The 10,654-nt window shown below is 55.4% G+C and overlaps 1 protein-coding gene across 3 annotated transcripts; it reads left to right on the forward strand.

Moving 5' to 3' along the window:
- The first annotated feature begins 238 nt into the window (after positions 1 to 238).
- On the forward strand, positions 239 to 7,705 carry LOC109295360 (uncharacterized protein C3orf18 homolog). Of its 3 annotated transcripts, none has more exons than XM_019514182.1 (5): positions 239 to 427; positions 1,046 to 1,258; positions 2,354 to 2,379; positions 3,773 to 3,878; positions 6,616 to 7,705. In XM_019514182.1, the coding sequence occupies exons 2-5, from the start codon at positions 1,148 to 1,150 to the stop codon at positions 6,679 to 6,681; spliced, it is 309 nt and encodes a 102-aa protein (XP_019369727.1). In that variant the 5' UTR covers positions 239 to 427; positions 1,046 to 1,147; the 3' UTR covers positions 6,682 to 7,705. The 3 variants fall into 3 exon arrangements, with proteins under 3 accessions (XP_019369727.1, XP_019369728.1, XP_019369725.1); XM_019514183.1 differs by having other exon boundaries at positions 1,098 to 1,258; XM_019514180.1 differs by lacking the exon at positions 239 to 427 and having other exon boundaries at positions 520 to 1,258.
- The last annotated feature ends 2,949 nt before the right edge of the window (positions 7,706 to 10,654 follow it).

Genomic DNA, 10,654 nt, shown 5'->3' on the forward strand with positions numbered 1-10,654 from the left:
TGCGGCGCCCGGGGGCCGGGATCCGGCCTTCCCTCCCGGTTGCAGCGCACGGCGTTGCAGGCGCGGGCTGTGCCTGTGCCTGTGCCTGTGGCTGCCGCGGGGGCAGGGGCGGCTGCTTCGAGTCTCGAGTCGCCTGGACCAGGGTGTCCCTCTAACACGGCGCTAACCAGCCCCTGCCCCGAAGCGCTTCTGCGCTACCTGCGCCAAGGGCGGCGATGCCTGGCTTACAGGTGGAGGCAGGAGGCCCCTGGAGATCAGGTGACATGCCTGAGGTCACGCGGGAAGCCAGTGGCAGAGCGAGGGACTGACCCCGCGCCTCCTGAGGGTGCCTTCGCCTCAAGCCTGTCTCCCCTCTCTCGCAGGTGCAGCGGCAGCAACCCCGCAGCGGTGAGGTGCATCCTCCGGTCCCTGCCCTGGCTGCAGGCAGGTGTTACCCTGCGCCCGATCTCCTCCGTGCCGGCCTCCGGCCTTGCGTGACCGTCTTCCCCTCCCACTGCCACACTCGCTGTAAGGGGGAGGGGCGCTGGGTGATTTGGGGGGGAGGCACGGTCCTCATTTCGCAGATGGGGAAACCGAGGCACAAAGAGGTGACTCCTCCAGGAGCTCTGACTTTAACCATCAACTCCCTGGCCTCTGTTACGTGTCTTTCTCCTCTGGTTAAACATGGGAGTAAAGATCCTGGCCACCCAGTGCTTTGTGACGCGCGGGTGAGAGGCTCTCTGGTAGTGACCGGTGCAAGGCAGGTGCCTTGCGGATCGCGGGCAAGGGAAAACTCCCCTGTTGAAGCATCAGCGTCAGCTTAAAGCCTTTCCCTTCCTGAGGGGAATACCCCGGCGCAACTAAACGCTGATGCCTACTGTCTAGTGCTCGGAGCACTAGATCCTAGAGGCCCGGGCAAGATCCTTTGGTCCACAGTGTCCCACCCCTTCCTTGACTGACTCGTGATCCAGCCTTGGGGGTTATGTTCCTTCCCTCCTCCCCTCCTCCCCCAGCCTTGGGCTGGAGTTTGGCAGCTGAGTAGAGAGTCACTGTCCTTAATCTCCAGCCGCAAGTGTTGCAGATAAGAGGTTGGTGTGTTTCTTGTGTGTGTGGGAAAGGCACCCAGGAGATCCTCTCCCTGATGAAGAGACCAGCCTTGTCCTAGGCAATGAGTAACACCACCACACCCACCTCTGCCGAGCCCTCCAACGACTCCCTGGTGGGCTACGTCCTCGTGCCGTTCTTCTTCATCACCGTCCTCGGCATCATCTTGGCCGTGGTAAGAGACTTGCAAGAGCTTGTGCTGTCCCCGTGGCATTTGCAGGCAACGTGTAGGGTTGGTTGCGGGTGGGATGGCAGCGGGGTGTCTGTAATCCTTTTGCACCTCTGTTTGCTGGTTCACACCCAGGCAGTTGGCCCTGCCTTAGTGGCTGTAGTTCACAAAGCAGAAGTTGCCTGTTAGCCGCCCTGGCAGCGAGACCCGGAGCTGAACGGGCTCTGGGCAACCTGTGTTCCCCCTTCGCCTCTGGCATGGGAGGCTGTATGAATCCTGTCTCTGCCCAGTGGGTCGAGCACGTCGGCTCCTGCCCGGGGTGGCTGTGTCTTGCCTTGCTCTGGCATCCAAAGAGTGGGAGGGAGGGCGTGACTTGTTAGGCTGGTCTGTCTGTTGGCAGCGTTTCTCAACCTGTGGGTCGCAAGAATATATGAAGGAGTCACAAACAAACTTAAAAAATGGATCACCAAACTTTAAACATGGATTCTCCCTTAAAGGAAAAAAACACGTGGGAAAACATGGCTTTTCTTTCGTAGGCTGGTAGAGCTCCAGCCTGCGAGGGGCTGCGTGGGGGTCCCCTTGCCCCACATACCCACCCCATGCCCCACACTGTGGGGTTGGGGATGGGGGGGCAGCGGGTCGGGAGTGAGGGGCACTGGGTGGGGACTGGCCATCGATGTATACAAATAGGTCCTGATACAAAAAAGGTTGAGAACCACTGGCCTCGGGCACTCTGCTATCCGCGGTGGCTTTTTGTTTGATCCCGGTCTTTGATCTCGATTTGATCCCGGTCTTAAGCCTGCCGGTGAAATGTTGAAAAGTTGAGCGTGGAGCCGACTGCATCTGGCTGGGTGTCTTTGCCAGGAAGCAGCTCTCTGCTGGAAAACGCCAGTGTGTCTGAACCGCAACTCGGTGAAGGGATGTGCCAGCTTGGCCCCAGCTTTGGGTGGGAAAAGCTGCCTGGCGCTGGGCTGGGTCTTCTGGTCAAAGCCAGGGAGCTGTTTCAGTTCCTTTTGCTAGCGCTAGACTCTCTTTAAAGGGTGATCAACCCAAGCCCTGCGCTGTGTCCTCCTGACTGAGTTCTCTCTCCCCTCATTGCAGATGATGTACGTTCAGAAGAAGAGGAGGTAAGAGGCAGATTGGGGGGCGGCTGGCATATAGGGAGGGGTGTGGCCAGTCATGCTGTCCCTGGAGAACAGGGCTCTGGTGTCATGTGGGCTCCTCATCTCTGACCCTGCAGGCGGAGATTATAGCTCAGACCCAGCGCCGCAGACAGGGAGGCCTTTGTGCGTCTGGGGAGAGGCCCTGAGCTGCACTCAGTTCTCTTGTCCTGGGGAGCGGTGTTGCCAGGGGACAGAGGACGTGCACTGGGACCTTGCTTATCTGGAGAGAAACCTTCCAATCTGGTCCCAGGTACAAGTGACTTGAGTTTGTGGGGGCTCGGCCCGTGGACTCGTTCTCGTCCACATCCAAGCCCACTCCTGCAGCACAGGCTGATGGGACCACTGCTTGGACAGCCCAGGAGCACCGACGTGGAAGCTCCAGCTCTGTTCTAGCTTTGGTTTCAACCTCTCTTCCCTCCTGCATTGCCTGCTGTGAAGAGAGGTTGAAACTGAGCTGCTGGCCAGGAGCATGTCCTCAACTCCTGATGTTTGGGCCAAAGCAAAGGTTGGGTCTGTGCACTCCACCCTGCTCCTCTCTGCCCTGGTGCCCCCTGGACCTCCTCCCCCAGCAGCTACCAAATGCTATTGCTGGGTTTACTACGTCAGTCACTTCTGCATTCAGAGCTCTCTGAAGCCAGCCTCCCTGCCCAGCTGCGGGGGCGGGAGGGTCATGCCGTGGAAGTTGCCGTCCTGTCCTTCCCATCCTCCTCCACCACCTGCTTTGCAGTTGCTTCTCAGTTAGCTTTTCCCACCATGCGACAAATCGGACACGGGTGTCAGCCTCCCGCCAGCCCCCTTCCCTGTGGTCCAGTGCCACCCCCTGGGGTAATGAGCACTGGCTGCCTGACTCTGCTATGTGGATCTTGCCTGCCACCACCCCTGTGCTGACTGCTGTCTGGACAACAGCAACTTCTGGTAGCATTCGTTACGGGTTCAAACCCTGTAGCCCTTTGATCAGTCAAGCTACACTGATTTCACTATTCATAATGTATAGTGATTTTGATGCCCTCTAGGGTGGGTCAGGGCCCCATCCTGCTGGGTGCACACAGCCTTGCCCCAAGCAGCAGGGACCCTAGGTGTAAAGTGAGACAAGCGGGATGTAGAGAAGTGTGGGGTCCCAGCACTGCTAGAATAAAGACCATAGGGTTTGGCCCATGGGATCTACATGTTGGTGTCTAGGGGATTTAGGCTGATATAATAGGTGTGTTTCTCTTCCCATGATGGCTCTGGAGCTCTCAGCCCCTGTGAGTCTTCCTGCCTCTCTGCTGTCCCTGTGGTAGCTCTGAGCCTTGCTTGGGCAGCCCGTAGCCCCACCACGGACAGCCTCACCACCACCCCGGCTCTCTCTCTGTCTCAGGTTTGACAGGCTCCGCCACCACCTGTTGCCGATGTACAGCTATGACCCTGCAGAGGAGCTGCACGAGGCCGAGCAGGAGCTGCTGGGAGAGGCGGAGGACACCAAGGTAAGCTGTGAGCAGCCGCGGTCCGTGGGGTGGGATCATTGTGTCCATGTGTGACCCTGCCTGGGGCAGCGTGAGTTGGCCTGATGCAACCTGGAACCACTCGTCCTCTTCCCTTAGTCAGATGATGTGCTTGAGGGCTGGCAGATCTACAGAGAAGGCTCTGGCGTGGCACATAGCACATGGCATCCAGGCTGTCTCTTTTTGGAAGCATCTCTGACCCACTGTGTCCACCTGCCTGGGATCAGGCCATGCACTCTGCTGCCCTTTGCAGAGACAGGGACATGGGGTCAGAGCATGAGGCTGGGAGTGAAGCCAGGGGGCTGGTAACCAACCTGTCTTGCAAACCGGGGATCGATGGTGCTGGTTTGTCAGAGCTGTACAGCTGCTACTTCCTGGCTATAAACTGTTTGCAAGTTGTAAAGGGCTGTTGCAAACGCTATATTTGAAAGCGTTGTCATGGTCTTGGAAGAATGAGGCCTCTGTCTGCAGACTTTGTGCTCCCCCTACGTACTCCCAGGTAACACAGGAGATCCCTATCGCAGGAACCCTAGCAGCAAAGTGAATAGTCCTTTTCTCTCTGACAGCGCTTTGTGTGTAGTCAGTGTTTCCCTTCTCCAGTCCATTAGGCCCCAGCCTGGCAAACATGCCACCCCATGGTGCCCCGGGAGTATTCAGGTGTATAAAGATACTCCTGTGAGTTTGTTTCAAGACCAGCTCTCCCTTGGTAAAAAGAGCCGGGATCCCCAAGAAGGCAGCAGCGCCGCTTTGTGGTCGACTTTCTTCAAGGACTCTTTGAAAAGGGGTTTTATTTAAGGAAGCTCCATCATAATCGATTGCAATCAGCCTGTGTTTAAAGTCCCCGTGACCAAGTCCCCTTAGATCTTACGGCGGTTGTTCAACAGGAGCTGATGAATGGAAGTGGCCTGAACTTTTTTTTTAAATTTAATTTCACAAAAACGGAAGAAAACCTACTTCCTCAGCTTCTTCCCCTTTTTGCTGTGATCAGAGATCGAGCCTATAGATTACACTTGACCACGATTGGTAAGGAACTGAACAAGATCCTGTTTCTCTGTGCGGATCTTTGTGTGATGTGAAATACTCCTGTTTCTTCCCGGGCAGACTGGAGGGGAGACAGCAGAGATCAGTGACGGAGGCCTTGGGTGACAGACCTGGGCTCTGCTGGGTTCAGGAGATCTCTGTCACTGACTTCCTGGGTGAAGTTGAGCAAGTCACTTCCCCTCTGTTTCCTTCCATCGGTGTTTCACTCACGTTGGAACATGGGTTAGGCCCTTCTTCTCCTTCTCCTTCACAAGCCCAGGCTGCAAACATAGCAGGGGGATTTTTGCATCAATAGGTGTTTTTACAGAACCTACGTGTGGGAAAGAGTCCTGTTCAAATGCTGCAACTGCGAACGGCTGAGAAGAGGCCAAGCCTCTGCCGTTCGTTACTATAGACAAATGAACATTGGTGGCTTGGAAATTAGGTCAGCAACTCAGGCTGGGTGGTGGCAGTGGCCTGCTGGGCATGTTAGCACCAAAAGGATCCCGACAGTGTTGGTGAGGGCTGCATTAGGGAAGCTCTTCTATCAGGAGTCTGGGGCACTAGAGAAATTTGTGTTGGAAGTGCCCAGTGCTTGCCCATGCCTGTTCTGTCTGCATAGCAGGATGTTGCAGTGCACTGAAATAGCCAGCTCTGTACAATGGGAGCTGGGAAGGGAATCGGTAGAGACTTAACTGGCTGTTGTGCATAGCACGTGCGGGAAACCTGCTTTACAAGAAGTGGTGAGTACTTGTCTCCAAGTGTGCCAGGGTATCTCCACCTTGTACCCTTTCCCTGCTGCAGGGAGCTGATCCAAATACCCAAATGCAAATCTTCATGTCATGGGGCATGGCTGTTACTGCTGGAAAGCTTGCACCTTTCTTAGCTTGGTCGCTGGTTCGAATCCCACCCTGGCCAGCAACAGCCAGGCATTTAACTCTCTGGTGCATGGTGCCTGTGGGTATATTGGAGTAGCCTTGGTTCAGTAACAAAGGGGACAAGTGTGGATGCAGCCCAGACTTCCATCTTCAGTGGTGCTTGTTACTGATAGACTCAGCGGGGAGGCTGAGATGCGACTGGTACTTGGAGACTGAACCTCTGGGGCAGAGGCCTGTTGACAGTGGAGACACTTCCTGCAGCTCTGGGTGTTGGTCCTGTTCTGGGCACCAGCAGAAGCCTTTGGGCTGCAGATTTTAAGAGAAGAGGAATCAAATGCGTTGAGCAAGCCTGATGCGGGGGGTAGGATGGGGCCTGTGAACCTGGGGGTGAATGTACTTGAGGCATGTTGCCCAAGACCATTTGATTTCCCAGGCTGCGGCACTGCTAGTGTCCCAAGAACAGCCTCTAGCTGCATTCCTTTTTGGGGGGTAGAGGGGGTGTGGACTGGGATGCAGGGCTAGCAAAAGCCTCCTGGGCCATTGAATCCAGTCCCCTGCGTTCACGGGCATCCTTAGTGAAAGGAATCCCTCATTTTACCACAAAAAGCCCCCACCCACCAGAAAGGCACTGCCCACGCTGTAAGTAAAGGCCTAGTGTTGTTGTCCGGGTTGGTTTAACTCATTAGCTGTCCAGTGTGCTGGCTGTGTTGTGTGGAAGGGGAGGGGAGACCTTCCACCGCCTCAAGGCAGGGAAAGCTGCTGGGGGAGAGGCTGGGTGGCCAGCTGCTCTGGAGGTGAGCTGGTCTGTGCTGTTGTTGCAGGTGATGCCAGGCTGGGGTGGCGGATACCAGCCCCAGCGGACGCTGCTCATGGACATGAAGGCGTAGCGCAGCTCGGAGACCAGCGCTCAGGACCAGGACCAGCCGCCTGCACCCTCCTTGTGTGCAAACACCATGCACTCCTGGCCGGGGGGAGGGAGCCTTCCAGCCCCTGCCACTTTTGCACTTTATTTCTGTTCCCGTCTCCCCTGTCCCCTCGCCCCTGGGTCTTGCCCCTCATCTGTTACAAAGCAGGATGGGCTTTTGTCTCTTGGCTCCAGCTCTGCTGCCCAGGAGCCTTCCTGCCATGGAAGCACTGAGAGCCCAGGCGGCACCCTGGGCTCACACACTGGTGATTGGGAATGGCTGTGTCCCCCAATGCCCTCCCCCCTCACAGCCTTCTGCCACGGACAGGAGGCTTGAGCTTCCCCCTGTAAGTAATACTGCAAGCTAAGCGGCTTGGCACCCCTGTAATAGCCCCTCTGACCCCACCCACTGCAGCCCTCCCTGCATTTATGCAAGCTTTCCCCTCTGTATGAGCAGCTTCAAACCAATGCAGCTCTGCTACTGCAGTGCATCAGCTCAGAGACCCGCAGCCTGCCATGCTGCACGTCACCGGCGGATTACCTTGCTGTTTTGTGTGGGGGGGGGGAAGCTCAGTTCCCTGCGTGGACGCGTGCCTATCGCCACATGCATGGGCTTGTCCCGCCGGAGACTCTTAAGACCTAGTCTGCCTGAATCCCATGCCACTGTCTTGAAAGGGCATGATGACTTGTTACTGCGATAGGGCAGCTAGGTCGGAGGGTTTGAAGCAGTGTCCAGGGCAGGGTGGGATTGATTTGCTGTCCAGAGTTTAACAGAGCAGCGAAGAACAAAACCCCCCACGTTTCCCTGTGAGCAGCCAAGAGGCCTTATGTATTTGCCAAGGAGGAGGGTTCTTCCTAGCACAAAAGCTCCTGGAGAGTCTGATAACCAAACTGTGCTAGTTGTAGTTCAGCAAGGTGCATCTTCCTATGGTGATTTTGTGGGGTTTTTTTGTATCCGACAGTAGCTCATCTCTATATTTTGTAAATAAAAGGCACTGTGAATGTGAGGCTCCAGGCAGAGTTCAGTTACCATTTTTTCCTGCAAGCTGCAGTTCCTGCCTAAGAGCTGGTGGCTTGTTGGGTTACCCCTGCGTCTGCTGTGGGACTGGGCCTGACATCCTTCCTGAAAAGGTACCATGTTGTCTAAGCAGAGCAGATGCGCCACTGCTGTCCTCTGATGTCAGATCTGCTGCGGTGGCTATGCTCCGTGTCGTAGCGTGGCGACGGGAGGGTGGGAAGACCTGATCTAATCTTACAGAGGAGCCCTTATATCTCTTAACCTTTTCTCCCAGTCTTCCACTCCCCTGCTGTGTCATAGACTCGGCCTGCCTTCAGTTTGGGGGCAATACTCACAGTGCTTGCTCAGGTAGGGTGCAATGCGAGTGTCGGCCAGGCAAGAGAGTTGGGTTGATACTAAGGGATTTTGCCTGTGGATCAGATGTTGCTGTTACCCAAGGGACAGATTTTCAGAGCAGGGGAGTTGTCAGTCCCTAGTTAGAAAACAAAACCCTGGGGCTGAAGGCTGTTTTTGTTCACTTCCCTCAGGCTGCAGTCAGCAAGGCTGTGCGCGCATGCAAGCTGCATCTCGCCCTGCACTTCAAATTACAGCGATCAAGTCGCAGCCAGCAGTGGGTTGAATGCCCATGAACCGTTCGGGAAATTAAAGCTGAAACACCCCATCAGCAACCTAGAAAATGCCAATGGGATGTTGCATTGCTCAAAGGAGGCCCCTAAATCACCTTAACTCTGACCCTTTTGATGCAGATCTCCTACCTTTGCCTGCTGGAAGTGGGTGCCACGGAGGATTGGCCTTGCAGCTTATTTCCTGGATAGCTGCTGTTGCTATATTTGCCTCTGCTCTTGCATGAGATGGCTGGTGCTTCGTGAGGCTTGTGTCTAGAGATGTTAGCTCGGTGTCTGAAATCGCTTGCACGACTAGGTGCTCTGTGGAATTGTAGGGCTCAGTTGTGTTGGAGCGCTCAGGACTGGGCTGCATTGGGCCCTTGAGAGGGGAATGATACAAGGTTTGACGAGGACGAGTGCAAAGTCCTGCACTTAGGGCAGAACAATCCCTTGCACCGGGGCAGGCTGGGGCTGACTGGCTGGGCAGCAGCTCTGCAGAAAAGGACCTGGGGTTTACAGTAGACAATAAGCTGAACATGAGCCAGCAGTGTGCCCTTGTTGCAAAGGAGGCTAATGGCATACTGGGCAATACTGGTAGGTGCGTTGTCAGCAGATCAAGGGAAGCGATTATTCTCCTCTATTCAGCACTGGTGAGGCCACACCTGGAGTCCTGTGTCCAGTTTTGGGCCCCCACTACAGAAAGGATGTGGACAAATTGTAGAGAGTCCAGCAGAGGGCAACAAAAATGATTTGGGGGCTGGGGGACATGACTTATTAGGAGAGGCTGAGAGAACTGGGCTTATTTAGTGCAGAGAAGAGAAGACCGAGGGGGGATTTAATGGCCGTCTTTAACTACCGGAAGGGGGGTTCCAGAGAGGATGGAGCTGGACTGTTCTCAGTGGAGGCAGATGACAGAACAAGGAGCAGTGGGCTCAAGTTTCAGCAAGCGAAGTTTAAGTTGCATATTAGGAGAAACTTTCTTGCTAGGAGGGTAGTGAACCGCTGGAACGGGTTACTGGAAGAGGTTGTGGACTCTCCGTCCTTGGAGGTTTTTAAAGCCCAGCTTGGCAAATACTGGGCTGCAACGATCTAGTTAGGGCTGGCCCTGCTGTGAGCAAGGGGTTGGACTAGATGTGACCTCCTGAGGTCCCTCCCGACCCAATTTTTCTATGATCCTGTACCATAGCAGAACCAACGTGTCCACAAGGGAATTTGTCACGTTGCATGTGTTCTGAGCAATGGTGAAGACGCGTCATGCCGCCGTGTGTGGGGATAGACTATTCAGGTGGATGTGGCAGTAAAAGGCAGGTCTCAGCAGGTGCCTCCTGGTGTCTCAGGAGGCGCTGTGGTGGAACGGGCTTGATGGAGGGGCACAGCACAGGCTACTGAGCACTGCTGTAAAACCCTAGTCTGGCTCACTTGACAAGGGCAACCCTAACTGCTCTCACAAGAGGTGGGATAAGCTGGCTGTGCTGGGAGAACGCTCCCCCCCAGACACGAGGGTGCTGTCTCAGCACCCATTGAAAAAAATTAGCGGCTCACCACCCATGAGCTACAGATGCTCCAGAGAGTCCGGAGAGGGTCATTTCTCCAGAGACCTGGGATCATGTCTGGGGCCGGATGGGAACTTTAAGAACAAGCCAGACTGACCAGTGTTCAGCTTCCCACGGAGAGGGGAGAACACAGCAGTAGGGAGCTGTGCAACCTGTGTAGAGATGTAGGACCAAGACAGCCAAATGAAGGAGCTTGAGGAACCAGGACGAGACCCAGCAAGGACCAAGCTGACCCAGGAAAGAGAAAGCTAAGTGAAGTAGGTGGCTGGGATCCTAAGGGCCAGAGGCTGGGCAGAAAAGAGATCCATACTCCAAGACCCACCAGCAAAAAAACGGTGCTTGTGTTTCAGTGCTCCGTGACTTGGGCATTACTAGCATCCCCCAGTCGGTGAGCTCATCCTGGGCAGCCTAGAGCTGGACAGGTCCTGCAGGCCTTAGCCAGGACTTGGTCACAGCCACTGCTTGCTGCTAGACCTCTCGTGCTAACCTGCAACTTCCTAGCCCGGCAGAGAGGGGAGACGGGAGCAGAGGTCTCCATGGAGGATGTCGTAGGCAGCTGTGTAAGCGGTGAATTCTTGCTAGAAGTGACCTGGAGTCCAGTGCTGCGGCACGTGCCCGTGTTCCCATCGGTAGAGTCTCTTGCGCTGTCCGGAAGAACCCGTTGAAAGGCGGGGGTCTGCCCATCACAGATGGGCACTTGCTTGAGAGACAGAGAGAGGGAGGGAGTGGAGGAGGCTTGAAACATCCATAAAATGTTTTATTCAAGTAACTGCAAATAGG

Source organism: Gavialis gangeticus, unplaced genomic scaffold (assembly GCF_001723915.1).
Source record: "Gavialis gangeticus isolate Ggan-Ray unplaced genomic scaffold, GavGan_comp1, whole genome shotgun sequence".
Classification (NCBI taxonomy): Eukaryota; Metazoa; Chordata; order Crocodylia; family Gavialidae; genus Gavialis; species Gavialis gangeticus.